The sequence below is a fragment of the Haliotis cracherodii genome, unplaced genomic scaffold (assembly GCF_022045235.1).
Source record: "Haliotis cracherodii isolate W230 unplaced genomic scaffold, xgHalCrac1.p SCAF_10, whole genome shotgun sequence".
Classification (NCBI taxonomy): Eukaryota; Metazoa; Mollusca; class Gastropoda; order Lepetellida; family Haliotidae; genus Haliotis; species Haliotis cracherodii.
Genome location: NW_027266265.1, coordinates 7,135,768 through 7,154,196, shown reverse-complemented (window position 1 = coordinate 7,154,196; position 18,429 = coordinate 7,135,768). Strand labels below are relative to the sequence as shown.

Genomic DNA, 18,429 nt, shown 5'->3' with positions numbered 1-18,429 from the left:
GGGTAAACAGAAAAACATAGATGTTCAGAAAATTTCATTTATCTGTTTGGTGAGAATTACCATCCGGTGCTAATTGCAGTATTTACTATGAACAAAATATAATGAGATTTGTTTTCTCCATTTCTAGGTTGGAGTACATATTGCGGATGTGTCACATTTTATCCGTCCTGGCAATGCACTGGACAAGGAGGCTGCTAACAGGGGAACCACGGTTTACCTCACTGACCGGGTGAGTAGAACTCAGTAGTTGGTAGGCGGGTGAGTAGAACTCGGTAGAAGTAGATCGGTGAGTAGTACTCAGTAGAAGTAAGACGGGTGAGTAGAACTCCGTAGAAGTAGATTGGGTGAGTAGAACTCGGTAGAAGTAGATCGGGTTAGTAGAACTCAGTAGAAGTAGATTGGGTGAGTAGAACTCGGTAAAAATAGATCGGGTGAGTAGTACTCCGTAGAAGTTAGGCGGGTGAGTAGAACTCCGTAGAAGTAGATCGGTGAGTAGTACTCAGTAGAAGTAGATCCGGTTAGTAGAACTCAGTAGAAGTAGATCGGGTGAGTAGAACTCAGTAGAAGTAGATCGGGTGAGTAGAACTCCGTAGAAGTAGATCGGGTGAGTAGAACTCAGTAGAAGTAGATTGGGTGAGTAGAACTCAGTAGAAGTAGATCGGGTGAGTAGAACTCCGTAGAAGTAGATCCGGTTAGTAGAACTCAGTAGAAGTAGATCAGGTGAGTAGAACTCAGTAGAAGTAGATCGGGTGAGTAGAACTCCGTAGAAGTAGATCGGGTGAGTAGAACTCAGTAGAAGTAGATCGGGTGAGTAGAACTCAGTAGAAGTAGATCGGGTGAGTAGAACTCAGTAGAAGTAGATCGGGTGAGTAGAACTCAGTAGAAGTAGATCGGGTGAGTAGAACTCAGTAGAAGTAGATCGGGTGAGTAGAACTCAGTAGAAGTAGATCAGGTGAGTAGAACTCAGTAGAAGTAGATCAGGTGAGTAGAACTCCGTAGAAGTAGATCAGGTGAGTAGAACTCAGTAGAAGTTAGGCGGGTGAGTAGAACTCAGTAGAAGTTAGGCGGGTGAGTAGAACTCAGTAGAAGTAGATCATGTGAGTAGAACTCAGTAGAAGTAGATCAGGTGAGTAGAACTCAGTAGAAGTAGATCGGGTGAGTAGAACTCAGTAGAAGTTAGGCGGGTGAGTAGAACTCAGTAGAAGTTAGGCGGGTGAGTAGAACTCAGTAGAAGTAGATCAGGTGAGTAGAACTCAGTAGAAGTAGATCAGGTGAGTAGAACTCAGTAGAAGTTAGGCGGGTGAGTAGAACTCAGTAGAAGTTAGGCGGGTGAGTAGAACTCAGTAGAAGTAGATCAGGTGAGTAGAACTCAGTAGAAGTAGATCAGGTGAGTAGAACTCAGTAGAAGTAGATCGGGTGAGTAGAACTCAGTAGAAGTAGATCAGGTGAGTAGAACTAAGTAGAAGTAGATCAGGTGAGTAGAACTCAGTAGAAGTTAGGCGGGTGAGTAGAACTCAGTAGAAGTTAGGCGGGTGAGTAGAACTCAGTAGAAGTAGATCGGGTGAGTAGAACTCAGTAGAAGTAGATCAGGTGAGTAGAACTAAGTAGAAGTAGATCGGGTGGGTAGAACTCAGTAGAAGTAGATCGGGTGAGTAGAACTCAGTAGAAGTAGATCGGGTGAGTAGAACTCAGTAGAAGTTAGGCGGGTGAGTAGAACTCAGTAGAAGTTAGGCGGGTGAGTAGAACTCAGTAGAAGTAGATCGGGTGAGTAGAACTCAGTAGAAGTAGATCAGGTGAGTAGAACTAAGTAGAAGTAGATCGGGTGAGTAGAACTCAGTAGAAGTAGATCGGGTGAGTAGAACTCAGTAGAAGTAGATCGGGTGAGTAGAACTCAGTAGAAGTAGATCGGGTGAGTAGAACTCAGTAGAAGTAGATCGGGTGAGTAGAACTCGGTAAAAATAGATCGGGTGAGTAGAACTCAGTAGAAGTAGATCAGGTGAGTAGAACTCAGTAGAAGTAGATCGGTGAGTAGAACTCAGTAGAAGTAGATCAGGTGAGTAGAACTCAGTAGAAGTAGATCGGTGAGTAGAACTCCGTAGAAGTTAGGCGGGTGAGTAGAACTCCGTAGAAGTAGATCAGGTGAGTAGAACTAAGTAGAAGTAGATCGGGTGAGTAGAACTCAGTAGAAGTAGATCGGGTGAGTAGAACTCAGTAGAAGTAGATCGGGTGAGTAGAACTCAGTAGAAGTAGATCGGGTGAGTAGAACTCAGTAGAAGTAGATCGGGTGAGTAGAACTCGGTAAAAATAGATCGGGTGAGTAGAACTCAGTAGAAGTAGATCAGGTGAGTAGAACTCAGTAGAAGTAGATCGGTGAGTAGAACTCCGTAGAAGTAGATCAGGTGAGTAGAACTCAGTAGAAGTAGATCGGTGAGTAGAACTCCGTAGAAGTTAGGCGGGTGAGTAGAACTCAGTAGAAGTAGATCAGGTGAGTAGTACTCAGTAGAAGTAGATCGGGTGAGTAGAACTCGGTAAAAATAGATCGGGTGAGTAGAACTCAGTAGAAGTAGATCAGGTGAGTAGAACTCAGTAGAAGTAGATCGGTGAGTAGTACTCCGTAGAAGTTAGGCAGGTGAGTAGAACTCAGTAGAAGTAGATCGGATGAGTAGAACTCAGTAGAAGTAGATCGTGCGAGTAGAGCTCAGTATAAGTAGATCGTGTGAGTTGTACTCAGTAGAAGTAGGTCCGCTTAGTAGAACTCAATAGAAGTAGATCCTGTTGATGTGTTTGTCAAATTGGTGGTTTCAATGTGGTAACTGTGATTTGATATAAATCTTCCTTCCAGAGAATCGACATGGTGCCAGAACTACTCAGTTCCAACCTGTGCTCCTTGAGGTGCAATGTAGACAGGTCAGTGAAACCATGGTAACTGATGCCAAAGTTGTTGGCAATGCCTCAGCCAAACATCCCTGAATATCATGATTTAGTTTTAATGGAAAATTTACTCGAGAAATGCTCTTTTTTGGCTCAGACAAGAAAACAGTTTTTCCCTTTTCCGCCTTCAAACACCAATGAAGCAATAATTTAGTTAAAACCTCTTTACATTAGAAAATTATTTTTTGTGATGTTGGCATATAATATACAATATGTAGACTCTTCTCTGAATTGAATTGACCAATGCGAGGCGACATATTATGTGGGAGATATTTCCCTAGTATCCCATGTACCTGTTGATAATGTGAGACTGTTGTTCTCTGGTCAGGCTGGCCTTCTCTGTGCTGTGGGAGATGTTTCCCTTGTAGCCCATGTACCTGTTGATAATGTGAGACTGTTGTTCTCTGGTCAGGCTGGCCTTCTCTGTGCTGTGGGAGATATTTCCCTAGTATTCCATGTATGTGTTGATAACGTGAGACTGTTGTTCTCTGGTCAGGCTGGCCTTCTCTGTGCTGTGGGAGATATTTCCCTAGTATTCCATGTATGTGTTGATAACGTGAGACTGTTGTTCTCTGGTCAGACTGGCCTTCTCTGTGCTGTGGGAGATGTTTCCCTAGTATCCCATGTACCTGTTGATAATGTGAGACTGTTGTTCTCTGCTCAGGCTGGCCTTCTCTGTGCTGTGGGAGATGTTTCCCTAGTATCCCATGTATGTGTTGATAATGTGAGACTGTTGTTCTCTGGTCAGGCTGGCCTTCTCTGTGCTGTGGGAGATGACTCAAGATGGGAACATCCTGAACACCACCTTCACCAAGAGCGTCATTGACTCAAAGGTAGGACTCGATTATTTACAGACCGCCTTCATATAGCTGGAATATTGCTGAGTGCGGCCCACAAAGAAACAAAGAAACAAAGAAACACTCACACTCACTCACTCACTCACTCACTCACTCACTCACTCACTCACTGTCGTTCCTTCCTTCCAGGCTTCTCTGACATATGCCGAGGCCCAGATGAAGATAGATGATCCGACTTTGACGGATGAACTTACAGTCAGTTTACGAGGCTTAAACAGACTTGCTAAAATCTTGAAAAGACGAAGAATTGAAAATGGGTACGACAATCATTTGCTATCAGTACTTATCGCCCATCCAAATAATATCTGACAGCGGATATAGAAGTGAGTTCTGTTTTCCCTTCAGGAAAATATCTGATAAACCATTCAGTATTGTTTTGTCAAAATTTGTACACAAATTAGAGCTGGACAGTGTCTTTTATAGTTAGAGTTTTTTGTCCTACATTTGTTGACTGGTGCTGCTCTTGACTAGTGAGTGAGTGGGGTTTAACGCCGCTTTTAACAGTTTTCCAGTTATATCGCTGCGTGTTGGCTTAATGTGGGAGGAAAGCCCGAAGTGATGCAGGTCTCAGACGTTTACCACTTCAATGAAACCCACAAGCATGAATATGGTGCTGACAAACCTAGAAACATAATCGGGGCGAACCGGGATTTGAACACACAATCCTAAGTTTCTGGCGTGCCCAAGGGACGCAACTCTGCACAGCGAATCGTGGTGCCTTAGACGCCCCCCCCACCCCCGACTAAAATTCTACGCATTGTTTCAAGGTTTGTTATCGAAGCTGTTTTGATGGTTTTGGTGTATATTTTCAGTGCACTGAGTTTAGCCTCCACGGAGATCCGCTTCTATGTAGACAGTGAAACCCACGACCCTATAGAGGTGCAGACTAAGGAGCTCAGGTGAGTCTGGAGAGAAGGTCAGCCACCTCAGATGAGGATTGGGTGGTTATGATGTCAACTGCCAATTATTGATGGCTGTCCCCTATTCTTTTGTCAAACTATGTAATACTGTCTATGTGATCCACTTGTACCAACTGATTTGAATAAATAAAAAAATAAAAAAAAATATTGATGGCTCATTAAATCAACCACTGGTTTGCTTGGCTGAGACATTGCTGGAATATCGCTATTGTGGTGCTGAACAGTGTTGATACTTTCATAGCGATGGGGTAGCCTAGTGGACTATTTACTTGTGTGTCGGCTCAGTGTCCTATGTCAGCTGTAGGAATGCATCCTATCTGTGTACAGCTGTAAGGAATGCATCCTATCTGTGCACTGCTGCTAGGAATGCATCCTCTATGTACAGCTGCTAGGAATGCACCCTCTATGTACAGCTGCTAGGAATGCACCCTCTATGTACAGCTGCTAGGAATGCATCCTCTATGTACAGCTGTTAGGAATGCACCCTCTGTGTACAGCTGTTAGGAATGCATCCTCTATGTACAGCTGCTAGGAATGCACCCTCTATGTACAGCTGCTAGGAATGCACCCTCTATGTACAGCTGCTAGGAATGCACCCTCCATGTACAGCTGCTAGGAATGCATCCTCCATGTACAGCTGTTAGGAATGCACCCCCTGTATACAGCTGCTAGGAATGCATCCTCTATATACAGCTGTTATGAATGCATCCTCTGTGTGTACAGCTGCTAGCAATGCATCCTCTGTATGTACAGCTGCTAGGAATACACCCTATGTACAGCTGCTAGAAATGCATCCTCTATGTACAGCTGCTAGGAATGCATCCTCTATGTACAGCTGCTAGGTATGCATCCTCCGTGTAATGCACCCTCTGTATACAGCTGCTAGGAATGCATCCTCCATGTACAGCTGTTAGGAATGCATCCTCCATGTACAGCTGTTAGGAATGCACCCTCTGTGTACAGCTGTTAGGAATGCATCCTCTATGTACAGCTGTTAGGAATGCATCTTCTGTGTGTACAGCTGCTAGCAATGCATCCTCTGTATGTACAGCTGCTAGGAATACACCCTATGTACAGCTGCTAGAAATGCATCCTCTATGTACAGCTGCTAGGAATGCATCCTCTATGTACAGCTGCTAGGAATGCATCCTCCGTGTAATGCACCCTCTGTATACAGCTGCTAGGAATGCATCCTCCATGTACAGCTGTTAGGAATGCATCCTCTATGTACAGCTGTTAGGAATGCACCCTCTGTGTACAGCTGTTAGGAATGCATCCTCTATGTACAGCTGTTAGGAATGCATCCTCTATGTACAGCTGTTAGGAATGCATCCTCCATGTACAGCTGTTAGGAATGCACCCTCTGTGTACAGCTGTTAGGAATGCATCCTCTATGTACAGCTGTTAGGAATGCATCTTCTGTGTGTACAGCTGTTAGGAATGCATCCTCTGTATGTACAGCTGCTAGGAATAAACCCTATGTACAGCTGCTAGGAATGCATCCTCTTTATGTACAGCTGCTAGGAATGCATCCTCTGTGTGTACAGCTGCTAGGAATGCATCCTCTTTATGTACAGCTGTTAGAAATGCATCCTCTGTGTGTACAGCTGCTAGGAATGCATCCTCTGTATGTACAGCTGCTAGGAATGCATCCTCTGTATGTACAGCTGCTAGGAATGCATCCTATCTGTGCACTGCTGTTAGGAATGCACCCTCTGTATACAGCTGCCAGGAATGCATCCTCTATGTACAGCTGTTAGCAATGCATTCTCTGTGTGTACAGCTTTTAGGAATGCCTCCTCTCCAGTTTAAGCTGTAATTCAGGCACTGTGTACCATGTTCCACAGGGAGACCAACTCCATGGTTGAGGAGTTCATGTTGCTGGCTAACATATCTGTTGCGGAGAAGACCCTCCAGGAATTCCCGGACTGTGCCATGCTCCGACGCCATCCCGCTCCTCCTCCTTCCAACTTCGAACCCGTCATCAGAGCTGCCAAGTCCAAGGTAGGGGAGAAGACACCAGCGACAAAAGTCCAACTTATTTCAGTCTAAACCGACAATGTTTACACCAAGATGTAATCTGTCTTGTTTCTGACCAATCACCTTATGTGCCATTTTAGGTACTGACAAATATTTTTCAATGTTTGTTGTGTGTTTTGTTGCTTTTAGGATCTGGACCTTGTTGTGTCATCGGGGAAGGAACTTGCAGACAGCCTGGACAAAGCTGTGTTCCTCGACCAGCCGTTCTTCAACACCATGCTGCGCATCATGACCACACGCTGCATGATGCAGGCCGTCTACTTCAGCAGCGGGACGCTGCCAGTTGAGGAGTTCCAGCATTACGGCCTGGCTACCCCCATCTACACCCACTTTACGTCTCCCATCAGAAGGTACCCCCATCTACACCCACCTTACGTCTCCCATCAGAAGGTACCCCATCTACACCCACTTTACGTCTCCCATCAGAAGGTACCCCATCTACACCCACTTTACGTCTCCCATCAGAAGGTACCCCCATCTACACCCACTTTACGTCTCCCATCAGAAGGTACCCTCATCCACACCCACTTTACGTCTCCCATCAGAAGGTACCCCCATCTACACCCACTTTACGTCTCCCATCAGAAGGTAACACAAATATAGTGTTCTATTTATTACCGAAAAAGATGTCTACATACAGAGACAAACTTAAGCAAGTAGCAACAGCAGTGAAACCACAATTTGTCAAATGACGTCAACAATCTTCAGCTATAACGTTGTTTTTAGTGGGACGTCATTCCCACCTCACGTCACAATAAGATTCGAATGACGTCAACAATGCCATCCAGATGACGGAAACAATACACTGTTGTAGGTAATAAATGTACATAATGTGACATGCTTTCACCTTTTATAAGTAGTAGGCTATTTGAATTTTGATTTGAATAGCTTGACAGATACCTGATGCTGTTCCTGTCTGCCTGTAATCTATTGAATAACAAGATAACTGGGTGCCTGCAGTGGTATATCTTGACACTCATCCTTGCTTGTGTGCCAGGTATTCGGACATCATCGTGCACCGGCTGTTGGCAGTGTGTATTGGAGCAGATGCTTCGTACCCAGCACTCCTTGAAAAGCACAAAACACAGGTATGGTGTTCCTAGCTCACTATGACAAGGTCATTGCCCTTGGCAGCAACAATGAAACTCGGTCAATGGCATACCTGTTATATTAAATCAAGGGATGTGGAATAGATGTAATATTGCTTATTAAAACTTTATGTAACGTTGAATTACGGGCCATGGCATAGAGGTTTGTTTGTTTTGTTTGTTGTTTAACGTCGCACTCAGCTACATTCCTGCTATATGACGCAGGTCTGTAAATAACCAGTCAATGGACCAGTCAATCCAGTGATTGATATCATGAGCATCGATCCACGCAATAAGGATACGATGACATGCATCAACCAAGTCAGCGAGCCTGACCACCCAATCTCGTTAGTCGCCTTTTGTGGCAAGCATTGGTTGCTGAAGATCTATTCTAACCCAGATTTTCACGGGCCCAAGGCATGTCCTGTGCATAACGATACACGTGAGCAGAAAGGGAATTCCCTCGACTGTAATATTGGGATTCCCCGACATTCTGCAGTAATAAAAGTAGTGCACCGCGGTGGGCGTGGCTCATTGGGAAATGAATGCAATAACACGTGACCAATTCAGCTAATCAGAATACAGGAATTTATATGAACACAACAAAAATTTAATAATGTAACATTGAATCACGGGCCGTAGCATAGATGTAATATTACTGGTCATGACTTAATGTAACATTGAATCACGGGCAGTGGCATAGATGTAATATTACTGGTTGTGACTTATGTTACATCGAATCACGGCCCATGGCATAGATGTAATTCTACTGGTCATGACTTAATGTAACATTGAATCACGGGCAGTGGCATAGATGTAATATTACTGGTCGTGACTTATGTTACATTGAATCACGGCCCATGGCATAGATGTAATATTACTGGTCATGACGTTAAGTAACATTGAATCACGGGACATGGCATAGATATAATTCTACTGGTCATGACTTAATGTAACATTGAATCATTGGCAATGGCATAGAAGTAATATTACTGGTCATTCCCCCCCCCACCCCCCCTGTTACAATGCCACTCAGGGATGTGTTTTTCTTCCAGTCCTTGTGTAACAACTTGAACTTCCGTCACAAGATGGCACAGTATGCTGGCCGGGCTTCCGTCAACCTCCACACACATGTAAGTATTGTCACACTGAAGAATGGACTGTCTACCTCACATACCCAAACAGTCGCATGCCATGGTTACAATAGTCTATCAGTTGTTCTTCATGATCATGACTGTCTTCATGACATACAGTGATCGCTCGCTATTGCGCTCTTCGATAAAGCGCTACTTCGGTTACTACGCGCGGTAACGCATGGCTCCCAAAATTTATGTACACTTTTATTACTGATAGTTTTACACAGACATAATTGTATTGTTGTTCGTTGTTCATTTGCACATAACGCTTCTCATTGCATAATCAACCGTTTATCGCTGAATGGAGTTCTAATAATCTGTTTGAAAACATCCGCGGCAAGTCCCGGAAATACGATTGTTCAACTAGTTAACTTTTCACACTATCGACCTTTGATCTTAGAAGCGCATGCATGCAATAAAAGAGAACCACAAGCGAAGTTTATATTCTTAATTAGTGGGCAATCCAATTTGAGGCGACACTGTCACACACATGTAGTTGCTGTCACAACACGGCGGTCATTCATTTCGTAATCGCGCTTTCGTAACATCGCCTGGTTTTTTCAGTAGTTATAACAAGCGATTTCATTGGATTAAAATTTGTTTCTAATGAAGCTTTCTTGCCGAAATCTACTACAAGTTTCGTGATTGGTCAATTTTGAGCACGTGACCCCAGGCAGCCAATCAAATTATAGCTGTGATACCAAGCTCGTGTTTCATAAATTTCAGAAGTTGGCGAAAGATTTTTTGTTAAATCGTGTTATTCTGAACGTTTTAAGCAGGAAATCACGATATATATTAAAATTATGGAACTTCGCGAATGTATCGTGCTAGGTTACGAGCTGTGACAAAGATTTTTCATGCATATATTTTTGCATTAAACATTGTGTCCGAGCCGAGAATTCAAGGCGACGAAAGCCGAGATGTCATTTGACTTACATTACACGCGATCGCACGAAACGATGGAAATAATAACTTAGATGTAAGTTTGATTACTTTTAGATATATTTTTGTTGATTTTATTTATCACTTTGTATAATATATTTAAAGATTTGTTTAAAACGTCTTTATTTTGGTCTTTTAATGTGGACCCGTTGTCGAAATGTGTGTCCGAGAATTTTATTTTCAATAACATCGCGGGAAATAGTGAATAATTTTTTAATTTATCGATTTAAAATGATAAATTGAAATGGAATACGTATTTCAGACATTGTGAAATGTGACAGATTTAATAAATGAATGATATTACAGGTAGATCTAGGTCCATAAAAATATATACTATTTTGATGTGACGTGAGATAAACACATATTGATGATTTGAGATTTTCCGAGCACGCGCCTCGGCCTCGGTTAAACGGCTCATCGTCTATAACGCCCACCAATTATTTGGACCCCATTGGTAGCGTTATAGCGAGCGATCACTGTACCTCCACACAGCTCTGTAGTGTTACATACTCTACCTCACATACTTCCACACTGCTCACACTGGTCTGTAGTGTTACCATGGTTACAAGTGTCTATCAGTTGTTCTTAATGACTATCTACCTCACATACTTCCACACTGCTCACACTGGTCTGTAGTGTTACCATGGTTACAAGTGTCTATCAGTTGTTCTTAATGACTATCTACTTCACATACTTCCACACTGCTCACACTGGTCTGTAGTGTTACCATGGTTACTATTGTCTTTCAGTTGTTCTTAATGACTATCTACCTCACATACTTCCACACTGCTCACACTGGTCTGTAGTGTTACCATGGTTACAAGTGTCTATCAGTTGTTCTTAATGACTATCTACTTCACATACTTCCACACTGCTCACACTGGTCTGTAGTGTTACCATGGTTACAATTGTCTTTCAGTTGTTCTTCAAAAAGCGAGTTGAAGATGAAGATGGCTATGTGTTATTTGTCAGGAAGAATGCGTTGCAGGTTCTTATCCCAAAATATGGTCTTGAGGGGACGCTCTTCCTCAAATCAGATGACAATGATGTCATGTTTACATTTAATGAGGAGGTAAGTGATGAAGTTCAACAACAGACTGACATAGATGATCTGTGTGTCATGGTGACCCATCAGCATTGGAAATAAAACCAAATGTGCGGAGTATGCCGAGGCAAGAGTGTCCTCTAGCCTGTTTATTATAGTCTTGTTTCCACCCTTGCCGCATCAAGTGCATGTCTACCCCCCCCCCCCCCCCCCACCCTCCTCCTCCCAAACGATCACCTATACTTTAGTGTCAGGGATGAACTTGTGAAAGTTTTCAATATCTGATGGACTAGGTTGTCGCCTATGGTAGTTGCCGTCTTTTTGAAGCTGTATGAGATAAGAACAGCAATCTCATTATAAGGGGCACCACTCGTGATCTACGCGAGGTGGCGCCAGGGTCAAGTTAAGAAAAGTGGCCTTGATGTGGCAAGGGTAGAAACTAGGCTTTGATATAGGCTAATGGATGTGCTTGCCAGGAAGACCATTAATCATTTATCCCTATTGTGTTCAAATCTCAATAAATCTTGTGAAACTACTTCCTCTATTACATCTTTGCCATAATCCCTGTATTTTGGCTTCAGTCTTCACAATAACTAAAATTTTCTGATTTTCAACAGACGTCCTCTTCACTGTCAATTACACAATTAGTTGTTCCCAATTAGCATCGTAACCAATCAAGCTATGACATATGTAAAATGGCGGGAACCTTCACTTTTTCCCAACACCTATATATATATAGTTGCAATGATCTAACACTTGGTAGTTAGTCACATGAAACTAAAATTATTCTAATAGTTTACTATAAAAACAGACACTGTAAGTACATATTAGAAGGCTGTTAATTGAAGTGATGATTGCAGGCACTGTGAGGTTATAATGGAGTCTCCCTCAACTCCCGGTTGCCAGAAGTGTGGTCAGTTCATGATCACAGGAGATCCTCATCTTAACTGTAGGAGGTGCAGAGGAACAACATGGACCTGAGGAAGTTAGGTGTATGCAGTGCGCCAACACTTCAAGGAAGACCTTCCAGAAGATAGCTGAGGCTATAATGAAGGCAAAGAGGCAGGAAGCAGCTAAGAAAAAAAGTAGAGGTCATCACGGCTACTGACCCTGTTCAGGCCCCAGCCGCTTCCCCAGCGCCTCCTTCCTCTACCCCCAGTCGACCAGCAGATCCATCTCCAGCACTCTCTATGAGCTTGATACACGATCTACTAAAACAGCAACAAGATATGATGTAAACTATGTTTGAGGGGAAGTTTTCACAAATCAAATAAGAATTGGAGAAAAAAACCAGCTCTGGCTAAGAAGAGACCCCAGGTCAAGGGACCGCATAGGGGACAGCCATCTGCTACGGCGGTAGGGCCTACCCCAGCCAACCTTACCGACCAGACAATTAGCCAGCTAGTCAACCAGCCAGTACCACCAACCGATCAGCCATATGGCCTATCGACCAATCAGCTGTGCCAGATGTCTGAAAGTCTCAAGCTTAGACATGAGGAATGCCATTAAAATGGAAGTTATATAAGACACACGATGCTCCACTTCCGGATTATCCAAGTTTGGATGAAGATCTCTTTAAGCTAGTATGCAACACTGGTACCAATGTCACGTTATCTGCTTCACAGATTAAGGATCTGTCTTCGGTCTCCAGATATTCTATGGACATTGGCGCTTATATTAACTGGTGTGTCGCCGGAATCAGACACATCATTCCACCATTACAGACATCTTATGAAGGCATAACAGGAGCTACACCTATGACTATTAGAACTGATCAAGTCGGAATCAAGACATTATTGTAAGAATGCAGGAAAACTTACTCTCCACCCAAGTCTTGATGTCTTCACAGTTTTTATGGCTGCAGTGTCAACCACTCCTAGCTCAGGTTCATTCTTAAGCTGTTTCTAACCAAACCAAGAGGTTGATAATATCACAATCCATAACAGCTCCCACAATGGGAAACTGTGACATGTAGTAGACGAAGTCAGACAGGATACAATGTAATGATTCCAAACATCAACTATCAGCCTAGCTGCCAAGGCTTATGATCGTCCAAACCTCAGAAGCATTCCTGGGACCAGAAAGACTCATCTTACAAACAGCATCCTAAGGAGAAGTTTGTCCCCTCTGGGAAGGATTCATTCCAGTGGAGTCTTCACAGGAATCTTGTCGTCAGCCAGACTACAAGAAACGAGGATCCTATCGCCATGGTAGATCTGGAGGCAGATGTGAAGTAGATTCTGACTTCCCTGCCACCAATGCCGACGTAATAGACCCTTTTGACCTGGTTACATCTATGGATTGCGATTTATGCCTACTGTCTTTCAACATGAAACCGACTACGGGACTAGTGCCGAAAATTAGAAGCAAGTTATGCCTGACCGCTGGATTCTAGACGTCGTGGCTCATGGATACAAACTGCACTTCAAGAAACATCCTGTCTTGAAGTCCCAAGCTGTCGGACGCAGATTTCATCTAGTCGAGCCAAGCTAGCGGCAGCAGATTTGGCCGTCAGGAAGCTACCGAAGAAGCGAGCCATTTGGAGACTAGGGGAGACCAACAACACCAAGGGTTTTTATTCCCCGACTTTGCTTTAAAGGTCTATCGCTCGGCTACAGACCCACATAGTTGCCAGCAAAGGAGACTTTTCATATCTTGCAAGACTCGATCCAAGAAAGACATTACCAAAGCTATAATAACGAGATGGCTTCAAACTACTGTGGCACAAGGACAGAACTCCACACCAAGTCTTGGAACCAGCCCAGCTCATAAAATAAGAGCTCTAGCCACGAGTCTCGCTTCATGGACATGTCTCAGTAGAACAAGTGATTTCTAGTTGTCAGTGGGCCTCACAGAACACCTTCACCAGCTTTTACTTGTGTGATGTGCAACCGGACCAAAAAGGGCATATATTCCATTGGGCCCATTGTTGTGGCGCAAACTCATCCACCAATATTTTTTTCCTCTTCTGTCAAAAAAAGAAGCGATGGGGTGAGGATCCGGCACCAGCAGAATCAGAGCGTGCGTACATCCTTGTTTATCCTGTCTATTAGGTGTAGGATGGATTAAGATTAAGATTAATATTACTGCCACCAGTGACCGGAATTGGCATCATAACCGGAAGTGATGTCATAATCGGAGGTGACGTCACCACCGGCAATGGCAGTCCTAGGTTAACTATTCAGGAAATGACGTGTTTGGTAGAATTAGACCTTGTGAGACATCATTATCCAATACAGGAGGTGACAAACCGGAAGTAACGCACAAGCGGAAGTGGCGTAAGCTCCGGATGTGACGTTAGCACCGGTATTAGTGTCACAAATCCAAATTTAACAAGAAAAACATTGTTGGGTAGAAATAGACCAGAAATTACTTTATTATTGCCAACAAGTTCAGCAAATATAACTGTAACTCTTGTGAAGATATCACACATTTGATTTATTCTTGAGACCTTCTGATTTTCCTTTTGGGAGTCTTTTCAGAGGAAAATTATCTCGAGTTAGAGAATAATGGTTTCCAGAAGAGGATTACTGTCAATTACTGTCAGTTATCAGATCCCACCGGATCCCTCTGGTATATTCTGGCAAAGATGTAATAGAGGTAGTAGTTTCGCAAGAAATATTGAACAATAGTTATCATTGTTAATAATTCTTAGAATACTACCTCTATTACATTGGAAGTACTCCCACCTACCTCCCCAATTATTCTACCTCTAGTGGTTAGATATATGAAGAAGTGAAGGTCTAACCATTGCATATGTCATAGCTTGATTGGTTTCGATGCTAATTGTGAACAACTAGTTGTGTAATTGACAGTGAAGAGGACGTCTGTTGAAAATCAGAAAATTTTAGTCATTTTGACTGAAGCCAAAATACAGAGATTATGGCAAAGATGTAATAGAGGTAGTATTCTTAGAATTACTATCAATGATAACTATTGTTCAATGATTCATTCACAACCACATTAAAGTTTTTCTCTGATAGGAAGAGCCAAAGAAAGGTTTTTTTTTAGCAAATTACTTTCTTCTAAGAGATCCCAGGCCTCAGAATAAGTGGTAGGAACCCTCACTCACCCGTTTTGAAATGTTTGAGGCCAGGGCCGGCAAGGATAAGACATTTTCACAAAATCCACCCCTTCTGTTGATTTTAAGCTCTCTCTCCATTATTTTAAGAACATTTGTAATTAAAGCCTCACGGTTTCTGACAGGAGCAGACTCAGACTGGAGGAGGTCACACGTTCCATGTGTTTGACAAGCTGGTGGTACAACTGAGCATCGACCGATCCAACGAACAACACATGAAACTCAGCATCAAGCTGGTTCAGCCTCAGGTGGGTAGCCATAACTTGGTAGTCTAGCAAGCTGGTTCAGCCCCATATGGTTAGCCATGACTGCTTCAGCCTCAGATGGGTAGCCATAACTTGGTAGTCTAGCAAGCTGGTTCAGCCGCATATGGTTAGCCATAACTGGTTCAGCCTCAGATGGGTAGCCATAACTTGGTAGTCTAGCAAGCTGGTTCAGCCTCAGGTGGGTAGTCATAACTGATTCAACCTCAGACGGGTAGCCATAACTGGTTCAGCCTCAGGTAGGTAGCCATAACAGATTCAACCTCAGACGGGTAGCCATAACTGGTTCAACCTCAGGTGGGTAGTCATAACTGATTCAACCTCAGACGGGTAGCCATAACTGGTTCAACCTCAGGTGGGTAGTCATAACTGATTCAACCTCAGACGGGTAGCCATAACTGGTTCAACCTCAGGTGGGTAGCCATAACAGATTCAACCTCAGACGGGTAGCCATAACTGGTTCAACCTCAGGTGGGTAGTCATAACTGATTCAACCTAAGACGGGTAGCCATAACTGGTTCAACCTCAGGTGGGTAGTCATAACTGATTCAACCTCAGACGGGTAGCCATAACTGGTTCAACCTCAGGTGGGTAGTCATAACTGATTCAACCTCAGACGGGTAGCCATAACTGGTTCAACCTCAGGTGGGTAGTCATAACTGATTCAACCTCAGACGGGTAGCCATAACTGGTTCAACCTCAGGTGGGTAGTCATAACTGATTCAACCTCAGACGGGTAGCCATAACTGGTTCAACCTCAGGTAGGTAGCCATAACAGATTCAACCTCAGACGGGTAGCCATAACTGGTTCAACCTCAGGTGGGTAGTCATAACTGATTCAACCTAAGACGGGTAGCCATAACTGGTTCAACCTCAGGTGGGTAGTCATAACTGATTCAACCTCAAGTGGGTAGTCAAAACTGATTCAACCTCAAGTGGGTAGCCATAACTGGTTCAACCTCAGGTGGGTAGTCATAACTGATTCAACCTCAAGTGGGTAGTCATAACTGATTCAACCTCAGGTAGGTAGCCATAACTGATTCAACCTCAAGTGGGTAGTCATAACTGATTCAGCCTCAGGTTGGTAGCCATAACTGGTTCAATCTCAGATGAGTAGCCACAACTGGTTTAGCTTCAGGTGGGTAGCCATAACTGGTTCAATCTCAGATGAGTAGCCATAACTGGTTTAGCCTCAGGTGGGTAGCCATTACTGGTTCAGCCTAAGGTGGCTGGTCATAGCATCAAGCTGGTTCAGTCTCGGGTGGGTACAATAGCACCACAATCTGACTTACTTGAGGAGGATGTGGTGGATACAGTATGTGACTAGCCCATTGAGTCGTACCCCAAAGACATGGATAATTTAAAGTTACCTTCACACAGCAGCATCTAACAGCCATAACTGATTCAACCCCAGGTGGGTAGCCATAACTGTTTCAACCTCAGGTGGGTAGCCATAACTGTTTCAATCTCAGATGAGTATCCACAACTGGTTTAGCTTCAGGTGGGTAGCCATAACTGGTTCAATCCCAGGTGGGTAGCCACAACTGGTTCAGCCTCGGGTGGGTAGCCATAACTGGTTTAGCCTCAGGTGGGTAGCCGTAACTGGTTCAGCCTAAGGTGGCTGGTCATAGCATCAAGCTGGTTCAGTCTCAGGTGGGTACAATAGCACCACAATCTGACTTACTTGAGGAGGATGTGGTGGATACAGTATGTGACTAGCCCATTGAGTCGTACCCCAAAGACATGGATAATTTATGGATAATTTATAGTTACCTTCATACAGCAGCATCTAACAACACTTACTCCCTCACTCCAGATCCAGGGCTTCAGTGTGCCCCCGGCTGCCCCCAAGGGACCTGATGATGCAGAGCCACCCAGCAAGAAACACAAGTCCTAACCCAGGGGTAGGAAGTCCTCCAGTGTTGAAGTGTGATGGAGCCTGCTTGTGGTTGCTGGATACAGAAGGAACCACCTCAGTCATCTTGTTCATGATGGGATGTGGCCAGGGTTCTATTCCTCACAGCAATGTAAGCACTACAACCATCGTAATTCTGTGAGGAAGTATGGGAGATACGACAGTCGTAGTGCTGAGATCGCTCTGTGAGATGGCCCCAGTTCCACTTATAGAGCAACACTTGCTATACAGCGTTGAAATATAAATATAACATACCTGAAGTACAATCAGGTACTTTGTACCATGTGACTTGGCATACTGACTTTGAAAATATTCCTTCATTAAACAAACAAATTAGGCTAAAGAATGACGTGTACTTTGAGCAGTGGCATTAATCATAAGAATGGCATAGACAGTGTAATTGTTTTTAATTTTCAAAATGTTGGCTTCTATGAGGAAGAACTGGGTTTTTATCTTAAGAATTTAAAAGGTTTTGACCCTATGGTAATTTGTCAGCTGTATTGGTGTAATTGTTTAGATAAAGAATATGGTGTATATTACAGAAAGCGCTTGTTACAGAGACAAATTGTTATGTTTTCTTCTTCATCATGCAGTATGTTGGTACACGTGCACTGAGAACAGCAGTGTAAATAAACATTTACAATGTCATACTGGTGTCATACTTATTATTGTCAACTTCATTATTATCCAGCATTTTCAGGAATAATCCACATCCAACAAGTTTCACTTAGTTTCAAAAGTAGGGTTCATTTCTAGAGCAGAAAAACACTCACACCGACACACACAGAGACACCCACACCCACACACAGACAGACGTACACAAACTCACACACACACGCAGAGATACACACACAGACACACAGACAGACGCACACAAACTCACAGACACACATAGAGAGACGCACACAAACTCACAGACACACGCAGAGACACACACCCACACACAGAGAGACGCACACAAACTCACAGACACACGCAGAGACACACACCCACACACAGAGAGACGCACACAAACTCACAGACACACGCAGAGACACACACAGAGGCACACAGAGATACACACACCGACACACACAGAGAGACGCACACAAACAGACACGCGCAGATACACACACCGACACACAGAGAGACGCACACAAACTCACAGACACACGCAGAGACACACACCCACACACAGACAGACGTACACAAACTCACAGACACACGCAGAG

The 18,429-nt window shown here is 43.7% G+C and overlaps 1 protein-coding gene across 1 annotated transcript in view; it reads left to right on the top strand.

Moving 5' to 3' along the window:
- The window catches only part of LOC139445898 (exosome complex exonuclease RRP44-like), a 29,237-nt gene extending 11,445 nt beyond the window's left edge, over nucleotides 1–17,792 (top strand). The window contains exons 12-23 of the mRNA XM_071227149.1: nucleotides 128–229; nucleotides 2,843–2,907; nucleotides 3,680–3,764; nucleotides 3,918–4,045; nucleotides 4,601–4,687; nucleotides 6,556–6,712; nucleotides 6,878–7,098; nucleotides 7,746–7,836; nucleotides 8,892–8,969; nucleotides 10,834–10,986; nucleotides 15,166–15,288; nucleotides 17,120–17,792. Of these exons, the coding sequence (XP_071083250.1) occupies nucleotides 128–229; nucleotides 2,843–2,907; nucleotides 3,680–3,764; nucleotides 3,918–4,045; nucleotides 4,601–4,687; nucleotides 6,556–6,712; nucleotides 6,878–7,098; nucleotides 7,746–7,836; nucleotides 8,892–8,969; nucleotides 10,834–10,986; nucleotides 15,166–15,288; nucleotides 17,120–17,200 (1,371 nt within the window). The 3' untranslated portion in view covers nucleotides 17,201–17,792. The remainder of the gene's footprint in view (nucleotides 1–127; nucleotides 230–2,842; nucleotides 2,908–3,679; nucleotides 3,765–3,917; nucleotides 4,046–4,600; nucleotides 4,688–6,555; nucleotides 6,713–6,877; nucleotides 7,099–7,745; nucleotides 7,837–8,891; nucleotides 8,970–10,833; nucleotides 10,987–15,165; nucleotides 15,289–17,119) is intronic.
- Nucleotides 17,793–18,429: the final 637 nt, after the last annotated feature.